Here is a 25,844-nt window from a genome sequence, read left to right as displayed (position 1 = left end):
TTTGTTCTGGATTGAAACCTGTTCCCTTGTTTACAGATGTTAGAGATAAAAGTTCAGAACTGGGGTTCGTAGTCTCCGAGGTGGGCCATTCCCGCAGAGGGCGCTGTTTGGCTATAGTGGTCCGGGTTCGTCCCAAGCTGCTATTGGATGGAGACCCTGGCCAAGGAGACGGCTCCCTGCCAGCTCCTCGCCGAACCCCACCCAGTCTTCCGTTATGTCATGTTGCTTTGCCAGTCTCTGTCCCAGAGTCGGTAGACTCCGGAGCTGCAGGATCGTCATCTCCGCTGCAGGGGAGAAGTGGAGGGAGAGGTCAAGGCTTGGACAGGAGGGGGACAGTTTTCATCCCGAAATTCTACCACCCCCCAAAAAATAAACGAAGCCACGATGCTGCACTGGAGGCTGTTAGGGGGAGATGAGAAAGCTCAGCTTCAGGAACTCAACGCCCGCCTCTACGAGTATGTGTCCCGGGTGCGGCAGCTGGAGCAGGAAAACCAGCAGCTCCTGGACGAGCTGCATAACCGGAGAGGGGAGGAGGACTGGTGGGAAGCATGGCAGGGTCGCTACCAGGCGGAGGTGAGCAGCTTGAGGCGACAGCTGGAGGAGCTTAGCTGGGACAAGTCCCTAGCCGAGGGGGAACGGGACAGCCTGTGGCACGAGCTGCAGGAGCTGCGCAGGCTGAGCGGGGAAGTGCGTGCGGTCCGAGGCCAGTTGGACGCCGAGCTGGGCGCGCAGCGGCAGCAACTGAAGGAGGCCCTGGGCGCCCGGGCCGCTCTGGAAGCGCTGCTGGGCCGCCTGCAGGATGAGCACCAGCGCCTGCAGGAGGGGCACGCGCGGGACGTGCGGGAGCTGCGGGCGCAGGTGTCCACCTTCTCTCTGCGATTCCGCGCGCGCCAGCCGCCCCGGGAACCCCAGCTCAATCTGCAGGAGGTGCACGACAGCTACGCCCTCCTGATGTCCGAGTCCTGGCAGGAAACTTTCCAATTGTACCAGGACAAGGTGCGCGAGCTGGAGGAGAAGGTGAGGCTGGGGCAGGAGAGTCGGAAGGAGGCAGAGGAGGAGAAGCGGCTTTGCCAGCTAGAAGTGGAGTCCCTGTACCGAGAGGCCCAAGAATTGGACCAGCTGCGCCAGAGGCTGGAGGAAGAGCTCCTGAGGTTGAAGGAAAAATACGACCTGGAGATGGAAGAGAACCAGGTGTGTAATAAAAATTCACAGTGATACGTGCTTCAAGGCGTACAAAGTGTCTTATCCGCAAACACTTTGTGAGGAGGGCATGTAACTCCTTCTTACAGATGAGTAAATAGAGGTGCACAAAGGTTAAGTGATCCCACAACTAGGAAATGTCCATCAGAAATGGGTTTCAGATCGCTTGAAACCCACCTCCTGCATTTTCCACTAAATCACACTACTTGAATTGTGTTTTTTGGGAACGGTTTAGGGATAACATCTCTGTTTTTGAGGTTCTTCTCCATCTCCATTTCAGCATGGAAAACCAAGCCTTCCCCCACAATAGTCCAAGAGTCGGTGACTTTTCCAGCCACCCTGGGGCGGGGTTAATGTACCTAAGGTTCTGTGGAGTGAAGCTTTCCTTTACTTTCCTCAGAGTACTTTGAGGAGTTTTGTGTCAAGGGAAAAGTGTAGTAATCTCCTTATCTGTTATCAAAGGGTATTATTTTAGTGGCAAAACTGCCCATTCACTAGGGAACGTTCGTATCAAGGAAGGATCCCAGAGAAAACCAAATTAGGGGCAAATATTGGGAAGTTGATCCGCCCTTGCACGCATGTCTGTGTTTGGAGGTGGAGAAAGAAGGAAGGTATGAGAAACTGCACTGGGCAATGACCCCAGGCATTTCCATCCAGCAAGTGGGGGTTGGGCTCTCCCTGCTGTGTCAGGGTCGGTTTTTGGAGTCATGAATCCTTTCAGATCTTTGTAAGAAAAAACATTTGGCTCTTCACTTTGGCCATATATAGTGAATAATTCTCTCCTTTGTTCTTGGAAGTGACAGGAATGGCAGGAATAGGTGATAATCAGATATAATATTGGATAATGTTACAAAGTTAAATCAGATTTTACTTCCTCCCCATAATTCTAAAGAATCATGTTAAATAAAGATTCAATGTGACATTTTACTTATTCTACCCCTTGCATTGGATTAATATAAAGTTAATATCTAGAAAAAGCAAAATCCATACTTTCTTAAAAATAAATAATGACTCTTGGAGTTGTGTACTATGTAGCTTAGGTTGTGCAGCTGACTCCATCAGACTTTATTGGAAATAATTCTAATTGTGCAGTGGTTCTCTGAAGTGATAATTTAAAGATTATGTAACTGCATACTTTATGAGGTCAGTTTGCAGTGAACTGTGCTGTTTTGATTGTGGTTTTTTAGGTAAGGCAAAAATAAAACTTTGAATATTTTGAGGAGACAGGAGACCTAGGATCCTTTCCTGAAACATTAGCTTGATACCAGCTTCATCATTTTGGGCAAAGCAGCCAATTTCTTTGTCTTAGTATCTCTCTTTCTAGAGTGGAGAGAACAATACTTTCTTTCCCTACTAATCTCAAAGAACTCTTGTGAATAAATAATAAACATGAAATGCTTCACATGTAAGTATAATCTACATTTTTTCACATACTGAGATTAGCCTCCCTGAAAAACATTTTAGATTTTTTTTTTAACAGTTTTGTCTCTAGTCTGGTGTCAATCAAATAACAGATATTTATTGAGCATCTTTCATGTGCCCAATGATGTGATGTGATCTCTGGGGCATACAGAAGTTTAATAAAGGATACCTCCTCAGTTTGGAATCTAGTTGAGGACCCTATCCCAAACTTTCAATATAATGAATTAGACAACCATTAAGAATCAGATTATGATGCTGTTTTCTAAAACAAATCCTTTGTTGCCTAAGACCTTCTTAGTGAAAACACTTTTGTCATAAAGCTGATATGACAAAACCTTGATTAATAGGAATGCTGACCAGTTGGATTTTCTACTTGTTATTGTTATCCAGAAAATCCTGTATGCATAAAATAGAAAATCTTTCCAAAATGTATTAATCCACTTAGTTGTGTTGAGTAAGTTGGTTGATTAAAGGTATTGAAGTATGTCTGGAAATCTTCCTGATCAGTTTTCTTGAATGTATCAGTATACCTGCATTAGTGAATATGAACACAAATCTCATTTGTGTGCTGTTAGCATTTTTGCAATGCTTATCAACAGCAAAATGCTGAATCAATCAGTACTTTTAAAAGGGAGTTAATTCTTTTTGGATTACCACAACATGATCTGTATAGAATAGACCCAAGATTTTCCACTCTCCCTTTTTGTTTTTCTGGTCTGGCCTTTAAATTTCTGTGAAAAACAAGAGGGGGATGGTGTTTAGAGGATGAGAAAGCATGAAAAATCCCCACAGAGTGTCCTTTCTTTACTCTCATGAATTGGAGTGATGTAATTTGACAAATTGAAGAGAAGATTTTCAGTTAGGAAGGAATCTTAGAAATCTCTAAACCAAAGCCCTAATTTTAAAAAAAATTCCTATCTTCATTCATTTATGGCCTGCTTGACTTGTTAACTAATGATCCTACCCTTATTTGGGGATAATATTTCAATATTGCAATAAAAAGAGAGAAATATATAGAATAAATTTTGAAAAAAGATGTTATTTGAATTCAGAAAAAGGACTGATAAATAGAAGTATGTATAAAATAATTATGTTTATATGTATTTATGCACATCCCAACACTCCTATTTATGTCTAATGAAAGCATTTCTAGGGCAAGAAGGGGCAGAAGGGGAAAAAAAAAGAAATATTCATGATAATTTTGTTGTTGATTTGAAAGGAATAGCAAGTTATGCATAGTAGATCTGCAGTTTCATGTGCAATCATCTTTTTATTATACTGTGTTATGGAAATGCATGTTTTAATCCACAAATTAAAAATACAATATATTTTTTTAAAAAAGAAAGAGGTATATAGAATCATAGAAACTGGACTCAAATCCCAGCTCTGCCCTTTATTAGTTGTATGGCTAGGCAAATCATTTAATCCCTTTGGGTGGGTCTCATTTTCCTCATTGGTAAAATAAAGTGGTTTGATTAGATGAGAGATGTAAGGCTGTGATTAAAATAGATTCTCAGTTAAACAGTATGGTGTTATATGAATTAAGAGACACAAAAACTACTTATCTAATTATCATTATTGAGATTTATTTTTGAATTTGTGATAGTAAATTGTCATTCTGTTTTGAGGATCAATTTAGCAAGCTTCTTTTATTAGTAACTATAGCATCATAGAAAAGCAAACCTAATTCTAATCTTTAACAAGTGTCTGATTTAGTACAAATATAAGTGATTAAAAGAGTAATTTTATGTCATTTAGAATTAAAACAATTATTTTTTTTTAATTTTTAAAGGAAAGTATTGAATGCCAAATGAATTTATTTCTGTTTATGAAATTTTACCCTTGTTATTCTTTTCTGAGTAGAAATTCAATTTAAGATTCTTTAAGAAGCATAATATCATTAAATGCCTAAAATGAAACTATTGTACATTTGCATTAAAAACAACAACTTTGAAAAATTCAAGAGCTGTTTTCAGTTTTCAGGAATATTAACTTGTATAATTAAATCTTTTAAATTTAATTTTAACCACTTACTAAATATATTACCTAGCCTGGGACTTTAAAATGTGATAAGATTTGTAGTATATATATATATATATATATATATATTTTTTTTTTAGTGTTTATAACTGAGGAATAGCATTTTTTTTGTATTTTAAGAAACCAAAAAATATTAATTTAGATTTGGAAGTTTGTTAAAAATTTTAACCTTTTAGAAATATTTTTAAAGGTTTTTAATACTTTCAAAAGTTGATTCTTTAATCTCTAAATTCTCATCTGGACTCTATCCTTTGGGTTTTGATCAACTAATTAAATTCATTTCTTTAGTTTACTAGAAAAAATAATATTAAATAAAAGCATAATATTGACAGAAAATTGCTGCATATTCAATAATATCTAACATTTAATCCAATTGAAATGTACTTTATTTTAGATTTTTATTTCAGCCTTATTAATGTACAAAACACATATTACACATATTAATTCACATAAGCACAAATTTGTATGTGTATATGATGTCATATTCAAAATCAGGCTGGAATGCACCTTTAATAAATTCTACTAGTTTTGTCTCACATAGTGACTTATATTTGTCAGAATGAGTTTTTGATTCAACAAAACTTTTTCCCCCAATGTAAAAGCCCTTCTTTCTGTTTAGAGAGTAATTGACTTCCTGGAAGATGAAAAGCAGAATTTGACCATGACCCTTACAGATCGACTTAAAGACTACCAGGAACTATTACATGTGAAAACAGGCCTAAATCTTGAAGTTGCAACTTACCGGTAAGGAAAAATAGTGTTATATTTTTTTCTTGGAAGATAGAAACATGAAATCCTTCTAAATGTTTTTCTACCTATGAAAATATTATTGTTATTATCATTGCCATATTTTGAAAGGTACAAAACATCTCTTTGAATTTCAAAGCCATAGCTGCAGAGTCAAAATGAAACAATGCCAAGTAAATTATTCAATGGATTTACTATCATTCCTATTGGAAAATTGGTTTGTTAGGTACTCTGCTTTGTTGCAACTCTGAATATTTGACTTAAACTTATCTTTAGAGTGTACACAAGGCAATTATTTTGGAATCCTAAACAGATGTCTTCAATTTAGAATATTAAAAAATGAATGGAAAATTGTGGAATCTTAGTTTTCTTTTCTTCCTGAGAAGTAAATCCTAAGGACACAGAGCGTGGTTAGAAGGAAGAACTCTTTCCTATTTTGTGTGTGTGATTACGAATCAGAGAGAAAAAAAGGAAGAGGCAGGATATGTTGGCTAGGAAGTTGTCCCCAGAGCCTGGAAAACCTGTATTCAAATAGTGGAAATACTGGCTTTGTGAACCTGGGGAAGCTGCTTAATCTCTTAATGTCCTAAACAACTCTCTTAAGACTGCTAATTGCAGCAAGCATGCAAATGTGAATTAGTGGGAATTTCATGAAATCACAAGTCTAATTCTATTCTATTCTTTCCCTTTCTCTCTTTCATTCCCTTTCTCTGTCTTTCTCTTTCTCCTTACCTCCCCCTTCCTATCTTTCCCTCCCCACCCCCCCATAATAATAGGCTTTTTTGTTTGTTTTTTTCCTGAGGCTGGGGTTAAGTGACTTGCCCAGAGTCACACAGCTAAGAAGTGTTAAGTGTCTGAGGTCACATTTGAACTCAAGTCCTTCTGACTTCAAGCCTGGTGCTCTACCCACTGCACTACCTAGTAGCCCCACAATAATAGGTTTTTATTTTTCAACATATATGCAAAGATAGTTTCCAACATTCACCCTTGCAAAATCTTTTGTTCCATATTTTCCCTCCTCGCCCCCACCCTGCCCCAACAGAAAATAATCCAAAATAGGTTAAACATGTGCAATTCCTCTAATCCTATTTCTACATTTTTCATATTGCACAAGAAAAATCAGATCACAAAGGGGAAAAAAGAGAAAGAAAAAAACAAGCAAGCAAACAACAACAAAAAAAGGTGAAAATACTATGTTGTGATCCAAATTCAGTCCCCATAGTCCTTTTTCTGGGTGCGGGTGGTTCTTTCCATCACAAGTCTGTTGGAATTGACCTGAATCACCCCAAGTTCACCACAATTGGTCATTGTACATAATCTTGTTGCTGAGTCTTGACTTTACTCATTTCTCTTAGCATCAATTTATGTAACTTTCTCCAGGTCTTTCTAATATTAGCCTGCTCATCATTTCTTGGAGCAGTAGTATTCCATGATATTCATATATCATAACTTATTCAGCCATTCTCCAACCGATGGGCATCCTCTAAATTTCCAGTTCCTTGCAATTACAAAAAGGGCTGCTACAGACATTTTTGTACATGTGGGTCCTTTCCTTTTTTTTATCATCTCTTTGGGTTATAGACCCAGTAATAAAGGATAAAAGGGTATGCACAGTTTGATAGCCCTTTGGGCATACTTCCTAATTACTTTCCAGAATGGTTGAATCAATTCACAACTCCACCAACAATGTATCAGTGTCCCAGTTTTCCCACATCCCCTTCATCATTTACCATAATCTTTTCCTATCAATTTAGCCAATCTGAAAGGTGTGAAGTTCTAGTTCTCCCCACCCCCACCCCCACTCCCCCATCTCCCACCAATTAAGAGTCAAAAGAGTTGGCTTCTAAATGTATTCAACAATAATAATGATAAATTTGAGAAGTCAGGATGGGACTCTAGACGTATGCACACTATATATGTTGCACACATATTGCACTAATGTATAATGAGCTTGTGCAATGTAGATATGATTAGGTAAATACCTAATGATGAGGTTTGTACCTCAATAAATTAGGATTAATTAATGTCTAGTGGCAGGATTGGGGTACAGGTAGTCAAACGGAGCTCCCCTGCAACCCCTTAGGATTCCGCACAAGGATACACAGTTAAATCAGGTCTAGTGGTAGCGAGAGTCCCCTGTAAGTGAATTTACAGAACCGAAAACCTAGATTGATAAAAAGAGGTTTATTGTAGGGTTTGGAAGTAAGATTAAAGTCTGGTTAGTGAAAGGCATTAGATAGAAAAGGAAATACACCATAAGTGGTGGGACAGAGAGTCTGCAAAGCATGGTTGCCTGGCATGTTTCAACTCTGCCAAGGGATGATTCCACCTTGGCTCTTTTATTTACTTGAAGGAGCCTAGGGCAGTGCCAAATTCTTGGCCGGCTTTTCAGATAAGGAAGAAATTGTTTTTGGGGAAACCTGAACAGATAGTTGGGGGTTGAGAAAATCCAAGCCAGCTCAGATTGGGTGGGGCTGGGTACAAGCCCAAACTGGCTCAGATACTGATCTCTCCCCATGGAACACAAAAGGGTGGTTTTGACCAGATCTTGTAATCAAAGGTCAGTCCCAAAGGAAGTTGTAGATCAGACAAGAATTTTAAAGGGGCTATTGTCCCCATCAAATATACTTTTTTTCTGGATGTTTGAAGGATCATAGGTAGAGCTAGTGTTGAGAGATTTTGATAGAGCTTTCAGGCCTCATAGAGGAAAATCAGAGAATCCTGGGTTCCTTTAACATTAGAAAGTGAGTAGCTATAAGCTTCCATTTGATTGATGTGACAGAGGTTACCCCCCTACTATAAAAAGGCATAGTTATACTCTATGGCTCATTTACCTGACCCAGATGAAACATAAAAATGTCAATATGGCACTCCTCAATGATAGTCCTAATTGTTCTTGTAAGCAACACAAACTTGAAAGGAGTCTTACAGAACAGGTCTTATTTACATGGTAAAGGATATAGGAATCCCATCCAGTCAGAATTTTTTTTTTACCCCTTCTGTGGAGGAAGAAAGGATATACTTAATTCTAAAGATGTGTAAAGTCCCTCTAACTTAGTATGGCCTTCAATAAGGGGGGAGAGGTTGCATTGTTCATTTGTTCACTTCTTAGAGCCAAAGTTTTTTCTGATATTATATTTCTTTTATGTCTCTGGAGCCAAAATGTTATTGGTCTACTTTTTAAAAAAAACCTCTATACACACAGGATTCTTCAAACACTGCTTTCTATTGTCCTCAATTAAGTTTCTGTTTCTCACTGCTACCTTAATTAAGGTGAATCTGCCCTATTTATCTCTTTTCTCCCAGTGTTTAAGTAATATGTCCTACCATCAATACCTTCCATGTAATCTTAGAGAGCTTTGAAGAGGAGTAAGCCAGCTCCCTTTTAATTTTTTTTTCCACTAATCTTCTCCCAGGGCAACTGTTCTGAGTTGTGTAAATTATTCTCAGGACTGCTTTGAGTAAGTACTGGAAAAGGACAGGGCACAAATAGCCCTACTCTTGAGAATTGGTAAAGATTCATTCCCCCACTACATACAGATGATAAAGCCAAAGGTACAGAGGCATGAAGTGACTAGTTCAGGGTCATCTCTATTTACTGATAGAGGCAGCAATGGAATCAAAACCTGTGAAGTACAAATGCTGTTCATTGTTTCCTTCCACACTACTTTATTAATCTTACTTAATATTTTGATTATTGAAGTCTGTTTGGTTGCTAAGATATTTATAAAAGGCAAGATTAATTTTAAAATTTTTATTTAGTTGAGTTGAAAATGTATAGCTTTGGTCTCTTTCCTATTTCCTTCTTTGAGAAAGACTTCCAAGTTAAGCTTTAATCAATTCTTTCCTTTTAGTAAATTGAGATGCTAAGTTGTAATTTTGGTCATCTTTATGAGCTCTTATATAGATGAATCAGGATGGAGAATTGTTCCTTGAGGCATAATAGTCTACATATAAGCCATGGGGTTTTCAAAAAAGGAAATTGTTCAAGATGACCCAGAGTAGAGATGTTGCTATGACTTTATCGAATCTACAACTTCATAGCTTTACTGTGGTTGACTTCTAAAGTGAAATGTTACTAGTGCATAACTCTTTTATTAGAGACTGTAATGCCAGATATCCTTTAGAGGATTTTTTCATTCTCTTTACCTGCAGCTTCTATTCAGGAGATCTGGCAAGATGTATATGTATGGTACTATGCCACTCTCTACCCAGTATACTGAGACTGAATTCTCACTTGCCAATATGCAGTTCACAACATTACAGAACAAAGTTGTTTTTTTTTTTTTAAATAAAACCAAAATCCTTAGTGAAACTTAATCCCAAAGTTATGTGTAAATTTTCTAAATTATTTACAGTCCTAAAGCATGTGTTTCTGCCTTCCTTTAAATTGTCTCTTGGTTTATTCTTTGCTGTTGATTTAGAATGAGGGCTTTGGATATTTTTCTTTCTAATTTTCTGACTTTCCTTATAGTATTTCTATACTTAACATGGTTACTTGTCTGTCCTATTAGTTGATTAATCCAGGAAAATGACAGTTTTGAGTATTCTCCCATCTTTCTGGGCCCTTTCTCTGTACAAAGTGAACACAAAACCCTCCAGAGTCCTCTTCCTCTTCACTATTTGTTTCTATTATCCCTTTTGGTTCTTCTATCCCTCTCTCTTTCACTTCACCAATCTCTCCTAATTACCAGCCCCATCCATTGTCACACACATTTTAGGGCAAACCTCTTTCATGATCTTTATATTAAAAGAGAGAATGAATGGGGAAAATGTGTAGCACTTCCTACAGAGCTTTAAAATAACTTGTGCCTTTTTTGCATCAGGCAGCCCTGGTAGTGAGATGAAAATATGAGAGAAAACAAGAAGTGTAAAACTGTTTTTCCTTTATTTTGAAGCATTGTATTTTCAAAAACTCTTTGGAGTTGAATAGTTAGAACAGAATTGCTCATTTTTAAAGTAAGATAATGAGTTAATTGGTAAAATTTCAAAAGATCGACTACATTTTCACTTGCATTATTTGATGAAGATTTGATGTGACATAATGTTCATTGGGCAAGGCATCTTATTTTACTGATGTATTTCACTACAAATGTCACTACATACAATATATTTCCTAGGTCTTTGGGCTATTTATTTCCTTCTATTGAGACTATTGAGACTATACAGGTAATATTTACAAGGGCTCTAGAGTCTGGAGGCCATCAGCTATGCTATTTTTGAAGTAATTTATCATTAGCCACTGTTGAGAAAACAACAAGCAGCTGACACAGGATGCAGTTTGTTTCTTTTAGTATTGATGATCTTTCATAACTCAATTATTGTTCTAACTGCTCTCTCATAAATAAATTAGGAAGCCATCAGCATTTTCAGGGAAATGAATGATTGATATAATTGGTTGTACATTCTTTTTTTTTCTATGTGGTTTTCAAAAGGGAGATCTAATTTCCATACCTAAGAGCCAGGTACAAACATAAGCCTACTTATCTATATGCCATCACTCTCCTCAGGAGTATTGGCCCTCACTAAGTGTTCCATAGTTACAGCTTAAGATAGAGAACACTGATATAGAACCAGGTAATGACTTTAGACAAATGAACACAAATTAAATAGTAATGGGTTGCTATTATACCTAAGTAAAGGACTAAAGGCATTTAAAATGATTTATGTGTTGATGATAAGTCCCTATTTTCACTCGTGATTACCTGATTTTAGTATATCTTCCCCCACCCCTCCATTTTATATTGCTTTCTGGAATTCAAAATGGTTAAGGAAAAAATAACATCAGCCTAGAAAGTAGATACTGTCCTGATCTGTCATTAAATTGCTCCAGGATCTGGGAGTTTACTAAAACTAAAAAAAAAAAGAATAGATGGATATTTAAGATTTGTGCAAAGTCCATTTAGTATAATTCTAACTGAGGTTTTTAGGTTTTTTTCTCATTTTTCAAGATGGCACTTGTTCTTCAGAAATCTTGATTCACAATCCCTCTGCAATGTGTTTAAAATGTGACATTTCTGGGTTGTTGTTGTTGTTGTTGTTGTTGTTGTTGTTGTTGTTGTTGTTTAGCTCTGCTTCATAAAGAACAGGGTTGATACAGGTAAGATTTAGCTCAGTGAATTCTAAGTCTTGCTATTCCCATAGGCCCAACTCTTTAATATTCTTGACATTTACTGATAATGAGACTACAATCTTTTTTCTTTCATGATTTCATTCTAATTTGCCCATTGTGGCAACTTTACCTAAAATGCCTACTTGAAAGTTCCTCTCCTGCTAAAAATGTCGGTGATAAACAATATCTTCAAGAAAATCTTTTTCACTAATACAGTGTATTTCAGACTTTGTCATAAATCTAAATTCTGGATCTTGTAGCAAAACTTGGCAAAGAGTTGACCCTTCAGTCCACTAGTGCCAGGTTTCTTATTATTTTTCTGGGGGGCACTTTGAAGAAAGAAGAGAGAAAAGATATAAAATCATTCAGTTATGGATCTCCAGTCATTTTTAAGGTTAGGAGTAGCCAGATTTCTCTGCATATCATTCCTGAGGGAGGTTTTGTTGTTGTTAATTAAAAGGATAATTGTGTTCTAATTTCAAACTCACATCTTTTATCTACATTAAACAATTGAGAAAATGATTCAGAATCATATGACTCAGAGGATGGGTGTATCTTTTTATTTGGAGCTTATTCATAAAGACACATACAATACAATTTAATTTATCTAGGAGTCAGCCTTATAGCAAGTTCTAGTATAAAATAATGTAAAAGATATTGTACTTGGAGTTGGCGGACCTAAGTTCAATTTCCATTTCTTCTCTTTATTACTTGGGTGATCTTAGACAAAGCCATTGAATATTCTCTCTTAGTTTCTTTATCTGTAAAATAAGATGGATTAGGCTAGATGATTTTCTTTTCTTTTTTCTTTACCCTGCTTGCTTATCTCCCTTTCCTCTCCCCCTCCCCAACATTATCCCCCACTTAATACTTTACTTTTTCCAACTACACATAAAGATAGTTTTCAAATTCACTTTTATAAGATTTTGAGTTCCAATTTTTTCTCCTTTTTCCCTTTCCATGCCTCCCCAAAACAGCAAGCAATCTGATATAGGTTATACATGTACAATCATATTAAACATACTTCCACATTTGTCATGTTGTGAAAGAATTAGAACAAAAGGGAAAAACCATGAAAAGAAAAAAACAAAAAACAAAAAAATGAAAATCATATGCTTTGATATTTATTAGACTCCAAAGTTCCTTCTCTGGAGGGACAGCATTTTTCCATCATAAGTCTTTTTTGGAATTGCCTTGGATCATAAGTCTATCAAAGCTGATCATTAAACAACATTGCTTTTACTGTGTATAGTTTGCTCTTGGTTCTACTAACTTCACTCAGCATCACTTCATGTAAGTCTTTCCAAATTTTTCTGAAATTAGCCTGGTCATCAATTTTTATTAGTCTGGATGATTTCTAAAGTCCATTCCAGTTCTTCAATTCAGTGGTATTGGCCTATCTTTATGTATATCCTATCAAATATTTTAATTAGAAAAGAGTTTTTAAAATACTCCCTAACATATTTGGGAATATTAGTATGTTTTTTTCTGAATTGTCTTGTTCTTCTGAGATGTATTTTTAAACTTTTATCTATTTTCATTTCCTTTGGAGTTTATTGGTGAAGTATTTATCATTTGGTTTAGTAGACCCTGCCAAATTCCAATTATCTTGGAGGCATTTAACACTTTCCTCAACTTCCATTAAGACCTAAATATAACTGCATTTAATCCTCTTCTCTCTAGGAACTATCTTTTCCCAAGATATCTTGGGATTTATAGGCTACATTTTTTCCTTAACAACCATGTCTTAAACCCAAATCACTCTGGTTCTCATTGACTAACTAATAACAAGTCCCAGTCCAAGGTGCAGTTGTTTGGAATGGTTCAGAGTAAGTGTAAATAGCAATTGTTTCTATTTTGGCCAGAAATTGTGAGAATCTTCCCCTCCCAGGTTGATTTCTTTCTTTTTTTTTTGACCAGGTAAGAGAGACTATTCTTTGCTTTTTTTCTTATCTAGCCCAAATCAATGAATGGGCACTGTCTCAGTGAAATTGAAATCTGAGAAAGATCTTAATTTAAGAATGCCAAAATCTTCTACTACCTTCAGGACCATTTCTAATCATCCTGATAATCTATATCTCTCAACTGACCCAGTTGGCTCCAGAGGAGAGAGTGAGGCTGGTGACTTTGCATAGTCCTCCCTTGCTTAAAATGAATTCATTTGAATGTCATGATTCTCTTTGAGAAGGAAGGACAAATAACAACCATAATCATTTAAATAAAGTGATAATCTGGAGTTTTGTTTTTGTTTTTATTTTTGCTAACCAAACGTTACTTGGTAGAATATATAGAATGACTCAGAAACATTTCTCCTTCTCCTCTTTGAATATAAGATATAAGAACATAAGAGTTTAAACATATTTTTAACCTTGTATAACATTTCATTACACTACTCAGCTGAATGGATTAGCAAATGATACAAGATGGCAAATGGGCAGAAGATACTTAATGTTAAACAGAAGATTATAAAGTGGCTGGTTTTATACTAAAGATAAGGAAATTTCAGAAATAATCTATGCCAATTTTATTTTACAGATTAGGAAATTAAGTTTTAAAGGAAGTTATATAATTTATTCAATATTACTCAGCTAGTTAAGAACAGAAAAAAAGAATATCCAAGTAAACTTTTAGGATAAATTCAATGGAGATGTGGTTAAGAAATAAAGACTGCTAAGATTTATGTGGAAAAATTGAAAAGCCAGAGGCTTTTCACCCACAGGTGAAAACTCACTCATTTTCATCTAAGTATACCTATATTTAAATTATCAGAGGGGTCCTACTTAGGTTCAGTGAGTCTTAGAGAGATGCTGAAGAATTATAATTTTAGAATTAGAAGGAACATCAGATTCTAGTTCAACATTCTCATCTTTTAGGTGAGGAAACTGAGACCAAGAGAGACTGAATGATTTATCAAAGACTACACGATGAGTAGCAGAGTCAAAACTAGAACTTTACCTACTTACAGATCTCTTGACTCCCAGGTCAAAATTTTACCACTATCACTAACCAATAATAATAGCCATTTTAAATGAATCTGTATCAAAGGAAGGAATCCCTGGAGAGTCTTTTGAAGAATGGAAGAAATGTAGGACATGACATTAGGAAACTGTACTAAAAAATAATTGAAAACAGCTTATAGAAATGCAAATATTATCAATACTGATGTATGATAGTTTATTGAATAGAACATTGAAATAATCAGAATGTACTTGTGGCTTTAAGAACATATCTTTTATTTGTTTGAAAGCCAGAAAAAAGTATTGAAATTTGTTTATTCTTCCTAGCTCAAGTCAGAACTTATAGTCTATAAGGTTTTTAAGGGTCCTAAGTATTTTTAATCTTGACTATAGAAATGTGGTTAATTACTTATTGGCAGATAATGGGATATGCATCATAAAGCACATTTTACAGATTCATTTAGCCAAATAAAAACATATTATTCGTCTATTAATAACTACTTTATGCAGTTAAGTAAAAAAAAAAAAACCCTAAACATTTAGTGCCAATTATATAGATGATACTGAAGTAAGTACTATATGTATGCTATATTATAGTAGCATACTGTGTATACTGTGGCACAGAGATAAGTTTGAAATAAGAGTCTCTGTATTAAAGGAATATATAGCATGATTGAAGAAACAAGAAAGTAACAATTCAAAATTTAAATAGCAATTAAAAACAATCATTGATATTTATGTAGCCTTTTACATTTTGAAAGTACTTTACATATATTCTCTCATTTGATCCAAACATCAACCTTATGAGAGAGATAATATAAATATCATTCTTTGCATTTTATATATGATTAAGCTAAAGTTCAGCACAACTAAGGAATTTGCCCTGAGTTAGTGGATAATAGATAAAATATCACAAAGGTAGTACATAATTAATTGCCAGATTAACAGTACAGATAGTTGTTACAGGAATTATTTTTATCTTTTTCAGAAATTATTTTATGGAGGCATTGGGATTTGACTTAGTTGTCTCTAAAAAAGGATTTAAACAGGTAGAAAGAAGGAGGAAGGGCTTAAGAAAAAATGGTATGAGAAAAATGGGGAGTTGGAAGCATAAGGCACATTTGGGAAAACAGAGAATAAAGATGATTTTAGAAGAGGTTTTAAAGGAAATGGAAATAAGTCTGAAAAGGTAGATTAAGGGTAGAGAGTAAAAACCTTTGAATTCCAGATTGAGTGCTTTGTTTATGCTGTCATTAATAAGAAATTATTGTTTTGCTTTTTGTTTTGGTGGGTGTAGGAGAAATTTGAACCAAGGAGACTAGTTGATAAGAATGTAAAGGCCTAAGACTAAGAGCAAATAAGGGAAAAGGATATATTTATAAAATAAAAACTGAAGAAAAAGAACTACAAATTTTGTAATAATCTAGTAAAGATATAATGTTCACATTGCAAATTCATGTCATATAGAAAAATAACTACTCTCTCTTGTAATGTGAGACCACAGTATGGTTAGTAGAGCACCTATCACAGTAAATGCCCTATATTTAGCAGACCAACAGTTTCAAGCTGGGATTACTTAAACCTTACTTAGGATTCTTGTGGACTATATATTGACTTAGAACATCACAGATTAATATTATCTATTTTCTATTGTATTTTTGCTAATTTTGTTAAATATCTCCCAATTATTTGGACTCTTTTAGTGCTAAATCTTTGATCCTAAATCAAAGAGACTGATGCAGCCTCAAAAGATTTGAAGGTTGAACATAAAAAATCTTCATGATTCACCTTGAAAGATATTCATATGCTATTTACAACCCAGGAGGGTCATAAAATAAGGCTCTTAAAATTGTGCCTAATACAGGAAAATCTATATCATTTTTGGTTTACAGATTAGGTTACAAACCATTTATTGATTTTTTTTTTTTTTTTTAGTTTTCTGAAAACTTCTAAAGCTTTCTGCTTTCTGCTCCTGCTTTTATAACCTATGGAAAACAGTTTTGATCGGAGGGGTAAATTGATTTAATGTCTGGTTTAGATTTTTCAAATTTAAAAAAATTTTTCTAAATAAAAGATCTATGAGAGACAATTTGGTATTTATTTACATTTTTATCATCTCTTTTCAGTTACCCCATTGTCTTTCAGTACTACCCTAATATCTTGGAATTAGAATTTAAACTTTTATCAACTTTTACTTTTCACCTGAATAAAATCTTAAGAAAGATATTATTTTCCACTTTGGGTTTATTATGTATAGATAAAGCCACAGAAGACATTTTTAATTTAATATTTAAAAGAGGTTTTTTTCAAAATATATTAAACCTGAGATTAATAGTATCTGCTAGATAGAAAATTTGCAAAGTGTTATATTTTTAAATATGTATAATTGAAAAATAGACAAATATAACTCTAATCATCTAAAAATAGTTTCAGATGTAGGTACCTACATTCTTGTTCTGGTAATTTTACTGCATAAATGGTTTAACTAACCTCTAGTTTATTAGAATAATTACTAGAAACACCCATTCATTAACTATCCTAGTTAATTCCAGTGTATTACTGGAATTCTCTCCCTTCCTGTCTCTCTCCTTTTCTCTCTCTCTCTCCCTCTCCTACCTCTCTCCTCTTCTTTTTCACTCTCCCCATCCATAAAACCATCTATGCACATGTATATCTGTATCTTCATATTTATACTTTTTCAGGGAAGAAAATAATTTGAAACTTTTACTTTTTCTTCCATGATATTTGCTTTTTAAAGGCTTATATTTACCATATTAGGTTTTGGAAGTTGTTTAATACAAATTTCTAGAGAAAACAGATAAGAAGACAGAATACCATTATCTCATGAGAAAAAAAAAAACATAAACATATACTTAGAACTAGCAATCAGAATAGAGTTTTTATTTATTCTTCAGATTATCTGTGATCTCTTCAATATAGATATTCCCATTGTAAGTGCAGATTGCAGGCTATTCATGCTTTCTGTATAATTTTTATGTTGTGCAATTCTACTCTGTGTTCTACACATTCTGCACAGAAGAGGCATTCAAGTTTTAGCTTTTTCTTAGTTTTTTTTTTTTTAATTTTGTGGCTACAAGTTCATCATTCTTGCTGTCCCTTACTTTAAATACAAAGTAAGCTCCCCACCTTTCCTGATAAAACAATTTTTTAATGATACCTCTAATACCATTTCTCATTTTTAGCTAGTCATTAGAAACATGAACTAGCCTACTTGTACCTACACATCTCTCCATCACCTACTGGGTAAACTACAACTTGTATCCATTGGGTATTATAAAATTTGAAAACATATAGAGTTCCTGAGGGAATGCTTTTTTTTTTTTTTTTTTTTTTTTTTTTTTTTGATTTTCAGAAATATTGGCCTGTGAGCCAATGAATGACTTGGGTAAAAAAATAGGAAAATAGATGCAGTATGTAATCTAGACTATTCTCCCAATGAGTTCTTGGCCCAATTCATTCTCCATCTGCAATGCCTGTCCCAGCTATAAATACTGCTTTACTAACTCACTGAATGTGCTATCCTATTGTGAATTGAAATATGGTAAATAAGCATATTTCACCCAATTAGTTTTTTCCACATGGATTATTGGTCTAAACAATTTTGAACAACCATAGATTTTATTGATGAGGCTCTATAATATTCTAGATCTTAGTGAAATTATAGCCTAAAATCAATTTTAAAAAATTCTAAATAAATCTTAAAAAAATAGGAAGTGCTCATTGTGATTAGATCACCCCTCTTTCATTTGGACTTTGCTTAAAACATCTTCTGTTTTGTTCTTTGGTGATTGTCTCCACATTTTATTTCAGCAGTTAACAATAAGGAGAAATATATTTCTATTTTATATTTCACATGTTCAAAATCAGAGATTAGTTGAAAAGAAATGCTTCTGGGGTTGCATTTATCAAGGAATCGTGTATAATCAGAATAAAAATAAGCAATGGCTTCTAGTCCTGTATTGCCCCCTAATATTTCTTCATTGATGATGGCAATGTTAAGTCTTGTACAGTTTAGCAATGACAGCTATCACTTATACAATGTGATACAATGCTTTAAAGCATGCAAACTTCTTTATGTATATTTGCTTTGAAACCTCACAACAACCCTAAAAGGTGGGTACTATAGGCATTATTATTCTCATTTTATAGATCAGGAAACAAGAATCAGAGAAGGTGATTGATTTGTCTATAGTATCATGAGGAGAAGAATTTGAATTCAGGTCTTCTTCATTACACATTTAGCTCTCTATCCTACATTTAGACTAGTTGGCTTTTTAGGGTCCTTCCAATTCTGAGATTTTCTTATTTTGATTCTTCCATTTATTCTAGGATCTTTATTGCTTTGAGATCCCTCAACAATGAAATGAGGGGATAAGAAGGATCTGATTTTTAAGAGTCTATTCCATTTATGTGACTCTCTGAAACTATTACTATCTAATTTATATTTCTACAGTGCCTCATGCTTTTAGATATAAAAATTCAACATAGATCACATGACCCTGGCAGATTCCACTTTAGGAAAGCTTATTTTATTGCTCTATTCTAATTCTGTCTTTGACCATGACATTCAAAGTTGGGGGAGGGAGTTCTTTTCCTATTAATTTTCTATGGTAATATATATTCAGAAAGAGAGCAACAACTTATATAGGTGGCACAATGGATGAAGCACTGAGCCTGAAGTCAGGAAGACTTGAATTCAGTTCCAATCTCAGATATTTACTAGTTGTATGAGTTTAGGCAAGTCACTGAATCTCTGTTTGCTTCGGTTTCTTCATATGCAAGATGGGGATAATAATAGCACTTATCTCCCAGAATTACTGTAAGGAACAAATGAGATTATAATTGTATCTGGCATATAGTAAGCATGATATTAATGTTAATTATTATTTATTAGTGAGCTATGGATCTGTTAAACTATTAAAACTTGGAGGTTGGGGGCCTTATTGCTGATCACTTTCTAATTTATGTAAGAATTCATAGCCCTTATCAATAAATCAAGAGAATTTATTTTCCTGCTGATTTTTATTTTTTTTGCTAAAGAGGCTATAAACTCTTGGTGTTTCATGAAATGACTATTGCTAATTGGAGATTCTGTGAATTGGCATTGCTAAAATCCTCATTGCCTAGTTATTGGCTATTGTGATGTTTAAAGGCCTCATTTCTAAAATATATAGAGAATCAACTCAGATTTATAAGAATTAAAGCCATTCTCCAGTTGATATAAATGTTCAAAGGATATGAGCAGACAATTTTCAGATGAAGAAATTAAAACTATAATCAATGAAAAAAATGCTCTAAATCACTATTGATCAGAGAAATGCAAATTGACAGCTCTGAGGTACCATTATATATCTCTCAGATTGGCTAAGATGACAGGAAAAAATAATGATGAATATTGGAGGGAATGTGGAAAAATTGGGATACTAATACATTATTAGTAAAGTTGTAAACTGATTCAATCATTCTGGAGAGCAATTTGGAACTATTCCCAAAGGACTATCAAACTTTGCATACCCTTTGATCCAGCAATGTCTCTATTAGACCTGTATCCCAAAGAGATCATAAAAAAGGGAAAAGGACCTATGTATGCAAAAATGTTTGTGGCAACCCTTTTTGTAGTGTCAAGAAATTGGAAACTGAGTAGATATCAGTCAGTTGGAAAATGGCTGAATAAGTTATGGTATATGAATGTTATGGAATATTATTGTTCTATAAGAAATAATCAGCAAGATAATTTCAGAAAGCTCTGGGGAGACTTACATGAATTGATGCTAAGTTAAGTGAGTAGAACCAAGAAAATGTTGTACACAGCATGGATAATATATGAAAATAAAACGCTTTAATTTAAAAAAAAAGGAGGTAAAGAGGTAATTTTGGTTACTGGAATCAGGACACTTGAACTCAGATCTTGCCTCAGACACTTATTGGCTGTGTGGTTCCAGGCAAATCTCTAAAGTTTTGTGATGCTCAGTTTTGTTGTATATTAGTATAGCAACTCCCTCAAAAGGTTTTTTTTACAGGAACCAAATGGAGTAAGGGGAAAAGTACTTTGCAAACCTTAAAATGCTCTAAAGATGCTAAGTATTATGAGTGTAAAAAACAACAGTAACCAAAATTTGTTAAGAGTCTACTATTTTCAAGGCATTGAGGAAACAGCCTTCAAGCAGCCATCTAGAGAATAAGTATCATATGTAGTTATTATGTGACAAGGTGCAACTGAAGGATTTGCACAGTGCCATAGGAATTATGAAGAAGGCAAGGTCAAAGTCACTTTTACTGGAAGAAATCAGGGAAAGCTTTCTAGAGGAAGTGGCAGCTAAGTTGGGCCTTGAATAAAAAGGATTTCTTCAGGTAGAAATGTAGGAGTGGATTCTAGAAATAGCTTTTAGATTGGCAGCTCTAGCCACTTGGCTTGACAATGCAGGTTATTTAATTCCTCCCTTACTTTGCACTGAATGGTAGCATCTCCTGGGAATTACACTTTGGGAGTTGCTATCTATACTCTGCTCCAAAATAAATTATTCTCCTTACTGTGTTGACATTAGGGAAGTTTTGTGTTCCAGGTCATACTATGGACTACCCAAGATTGTGGTCCCAAAGAGCACTGAAGAAATATGAAAGAAATAACTTTTTTGTTAAAAGGTCAACAGCAACTTAAACCCTTTAGGGCATGTATCAGTACTAGGGAATCGTAGAATTGGAAGCAATCTCTAAGGTCCTCTAACCCATCTCATACCTGATGCTGGAATCCTTCATGGAAGTTAGAATAACTTGACATTTATGACCTTCTAATCAAGACATTAACTGAGAATTAGAGAGGGCATAATGACATTAATTTGGGGGATATGACTTTTTTTTGCTAAGGTTATTTTTTTAAGTTCATAGGTTTTAAAAAGGAGTTTTTAAAGTAGAACATTTTGTGTAATTACCCTAAATCAATTAAAATCTATCAATATCTAAGTAAAGTTTTTTAAAGATCTTTTGTACCTACTAATTTTTTATATTTTGAACTTTCTAGATGGCTTACAGCTATCTTCTGGAATGACAGACAAATATTTGTGGATATAGAATGTATCTTCTAACAAGAATCTTCTCTTCTACATATTGCCCATGATTAGCCTTTCATATTCTCCTTTTCCCAGATTAGGGAGTGTCCAGAAAGCTAGTATTTACAGTGTATAATCAGGATTTCTGTAAGTTTTCCAAACCAATCCTTGAATAGTTCAAAAGATCAAAATTAAGCAACAAAAGGCACTCTTTACCCTTACTGTGGTATATTCCTAATCCTTCCTGACAAGTTGAGAGAGTGAGTCTGAAATAGAACTTGGCTACCATCCCTGGATCTCAGTGTCAGGCCTCTGTGTACTATTTAGGGCAACACTCATTTTGCTGATATGTTATAAAAGAGCATATCTTTTCTGATGAAAATCTTTAACTTGAAAGGATGTCTTATAATGCTGATGTGGCTATTTTCACAGTGAATAAAACTATGTACATTTAGAAACTTGTATGCGGCATTGTCTAGATTTATATATAAGAGGTTGACCAAAAAACCCATCTTTTCAGTTTCATTTACTAGTTTTATATAAAGATTTGAAAACATAAAACCATTCTATTAAGTCTATCTTCTTGTGACAGGGTATTTAAAGATGATACATATGTGTATGTATAGGTATATATATATATGTATATATATATTATATGTGTGTGTGCGTTTTATATATATATATATGTATATATATTACACACACATACATACATATTTATATGTTTTGTATATAATCCCCTTGTTTTTCCACTAGCTTCTCTATAGAACTATCCTTATAGCATATTTTTCCAAATATTTATTCCATGAAAAATACAAATAGCATGTATTTCCTTTGAGTTTTTTCTTCCTTTTTTCCTCTCCTAGTGCTCATTATTTTACTTTAAAATGATATCTGTTATTTGTAAGGTAAAATCATATTTAAATAAATGGAAATAAATTGTATAACATCTCATACAACAGTGAGTCATTTTTCCAATCTGGGTTTTTAGGGATCTCTGTTTTCTAGTATAGCTCATTTTCAGTAGTCATTTTGTCAGCTTTAAGCTGGCCATGATCCCTGGTGCCCTTTGCCATATTCAATGTATTTCTTGGAACTTACTTTTAATGACTTCATACGTTGCTCTAGCAACTGCACAACTATTTGTCATCACAGCAGTCAAATATCCTCAGTCAAATTCTCCATTTTCCTGATTTACATCCTTCAATTAAGTGATGAAAAATTACCCTTCTCTTAGTTTTTTTAGGGTCCTGTATCAGACAGTGAAAAGCCTAAGAGGAGGCTTTTTATGTATATGGAAGTATCCAGGAGTAGTGATGGAGGTTGGGATGGGAAGAGACAGACAGAAAAAAGGGAGAATAATGACAGAATATTTTCCCCAGTTCACTCCTCCACTTTTTCCTCTGCTTTCATAAAATCATATCTCTTAAAGGGAGAGGCTTTAATTTAGAATTATATTTCTGCAGAATATATACTAGAATTTAAAAGAACATTCATTCAAGAAAATGACTGTAGTTTATGACAGTCCCATAGTATAGCCGTGCAGCTCAGAGGACAATTATAACAATAGCTGACATTAATGTTGTACTTACTCTGTGCCAGTCAATGTGCACAGTGCTTTACAATTATTATCTTATTTGATCCTCCCAACCTGGATAGGTAGGTGCAATAGCACATATTATAATATAATATATAATGTGATATAATATAAGACAATAATAATTGTCTTAATTTTACAGATGAGAAAACTGGCACAGAGAGTTAAGTGATTTGATAAAGTTCACACAGCTAGTAAGTATCTTGGGTTGCATTTGAACCCTGGTCTCTGCCTCCCAACATTCTATTCACTGCATCCCCAGTTGCCCTAAAAACTAGCTATGTGCTCAAAGATTTTATCTTGTTCAGTCATTCAGTTGTGTCCAACTCTTCTTGACTCCATTCTAGAACTGACCTCATCTTCAGTCATAACAAAGGAAAGGTACAGAGAATCCAATATCCTACTATGTTTATTATTTGTTAGCTATGATGATAAATTATATTTGGTAGAACAAAATGCAACATTAAGTACAACAAAATGTTTCCTATACATAGATACACATATATACATACACATGAACATATCACAACAATACAAGATTTCTGGAAAGATTCACAACACAAGAAATTTTATTTAGCCTTCCAAATAAAAATGTCAAGAGAAGCATAAAAAGAGAGATATGTACTTGCCAAGGGTGTTCACCATTTTGAAGGAAGTTCAATACTAATACTAATACTACTAATACAAATGGGCAATTAGAGAATGGTTTATATTCTTGTAAATTTGACTCAATTTTCCACATATTTGAGAAATAAGGCTTTATCAGAAATACTTGGTATAAAAATTGTTTCCCGGCTTTCTACTTTCCTTTTTTTTAATTTATTTTTTTATTATAGCTTTTTACTTACAAGACATATGCATGGGTAATTTTTCAGCACTGACCCTTGTAAAATCTTCTGTTCCAACTTTTCCTCTCCTTTCCCCCATCCTCTCCCCTAGATGGCAGACAATCCAATGTATGTTTAATATGTTAAAATATATTTTAAATATAATATATGTATACGTATTTATATAGTTATCTTGCTACACAAGAAAAATCGGATTTAGAAAAAAGGTAAAAATAATCTGAGAAGGAAAACAAAAATGCAAGCCGACAATAACAGAAGGAGTGGAAATGCTATGTTGTGGTCCACACTCATTTCCCATAATTCTTTCACTGGGTGTAGCTGGTTCTCTTCATTACTGAACAATTGGAACTGATTTGGTTCATCTCATTTTTGAAGAGAGCCATGTCCATCAGAATTGATCCTTATACAGTATTGTTGTTGCCTTGTATAATGATCTCCTGGTACTGCTCATTTCACTTAGCATTAGTTCATGTAAGTCTCTCTAGGCCTTTCTGAAATTACCCTGATGATCATTTCTTACAGAACAATAATTTTCCATAACATTCATATACCACAATTTATTCAGCCATTTTCCAGTTGATGGGCATCCATTCAATTTCCAGTTTCTAGCCACTATGTAAAGGGCTGTCACAAACATTTTTACACATGTGAGTTCCTTTCCCTTCTTTAGAATCTCTTTGGGATATAAATCCAGTAGTAACACTGCTAGATCAAAGGGTATGTATGCATAGTTTGATAACTTTTTAGACATAATTCCAAATTGCTTTCCAGAATGGTTGGATTCGTTCACAATTCCACCAACAACTCTACTTTCCTTTAATCATTGTATTTGTTTGTACAAAAGCTTTTTAATTTAATAAAATTAAATTTATCTTTCTTTTGGGGGGGTAATGCTTGCTATCTCTTGTTTGGTCATGAATTCATTACCTTCTCATAGATTTGATAAGTGGTCTATTCCTTGTTCTTCTAATTTGATTACATTGTCACTATAAATCATGTGCCCATTGGCACATAGTGTGAGATACTGGTCTATACCTAATTTATATCCTATTATTTTCTCCAGCAGTTTTTGTCAAATAGTGAGTTCTTATCACAAAAACTGGGCCTTTTAATTTATCCAGTGCTAAGTTACTATAGTTATTGACTACAGTGTCTTGCGGACCAAATCTATTCCACTGATCCACCACTCTATTTCTTCCTGTAATTCATTTGACATTTCCTTTAAAAATCTGGATACTACATCACTTGGTGCATATGTATTTAATATAGATATTTCTTTGTCATCTACCTTTTAGCAAGCTATAGTTTACTTTCTTATCTTTCTGAATTAGATCTATTTTTGCTTTTGCTTTGTCTGAAATTTGGATTGCTATGCTTTTTTTTTTTTTTTTTTTAACTTCAGTTGAAGTACAGTAGATTCTGCTCTGTTATATTATCTCATTCTCTGCTCTGTCTCTCTCTTTCTCCTCAACCTCTTTTTTTCTCTTTCTCTCTTTTTTCTCTCCCTCTCTCTCTTTTCTCTTTTAAGAGTGTTTGTTATAAGCAAAATATTGTAGGATTCCGGCTTTTGATCTACTCTTCTAATTGCTTCTATTTTATAGGAGAGTTCATCCTATTCATATTCACAATTCTGATTATTATCTTTGTGTTTCCCTCCATTTAATTCTTCTTCCTGTTTGTCCTCTCTCTCTCTCTCTCTCTCTCTCTCTCTCTCTCTCTCTCTCTCTCTCTCTCCTTTCCCTCTTTTCCCTCCCTCACCAGTGTTTTTGATTCTGTATGCCAGCCCCCCAAAACTGCTCTCCCCTTCTGTCAGTCCCCTTCCATCCATCAGCCTTTATTTAAATCTCTTCCTCT

The 25,844-nt window shown here is 34.4% G+C and overlaps 1 protein-coding gene across 1 annotated transcript in view; it reads left to right on the top strand.

Annotated features, from left to right (window-relative positions):
• Positions 1 to 229: 229 nt before the first annotated feature.
• Positions 230 to 25,844, top strand: part of SYNM (synemin) — a 43,696-nt gene continuing 18,081 nt past the window's right edge. Inside the window, exons 1-2 of the mRNA XM_074295043.1 lie at positions 230 to 1,191; positions 5,282 to 5,406. Coding sequence (XP_074151144.1) covers positions 385 to 1,191; positions 5,282 to 5,406 — 932 coding nt within the window. The 5' untranslated portion in view covers positions 230 to 384. The remainder of the gene's footprint in view (positions 1,192 to 5,281; positions 5,407 to 25,844) is intronic.

The sequence above is a fragment of the Sminthopsis crassicaudata genome, chromosome 2 (genome assembly GCF_048593235.1).
Source record: "Sminthopsis crassicaudata isolate SCR6 chromosome 2, ASM4859323v1, whole genome shotgun sequence".
In the NCBI taxonomy this organism is placed as follows: Eukaryota; Metazoa; Chordata; class Mammalia; order Dasyuromorphia; family Dasyuridae; genus Sminthopsis; species Sminthopsis crassicaudata.
The sequence above is the reverse complement of the archived record's forward strand: the minus strand, read 5'-3'. Positions and strand labels throughout refer to the sequence as shown.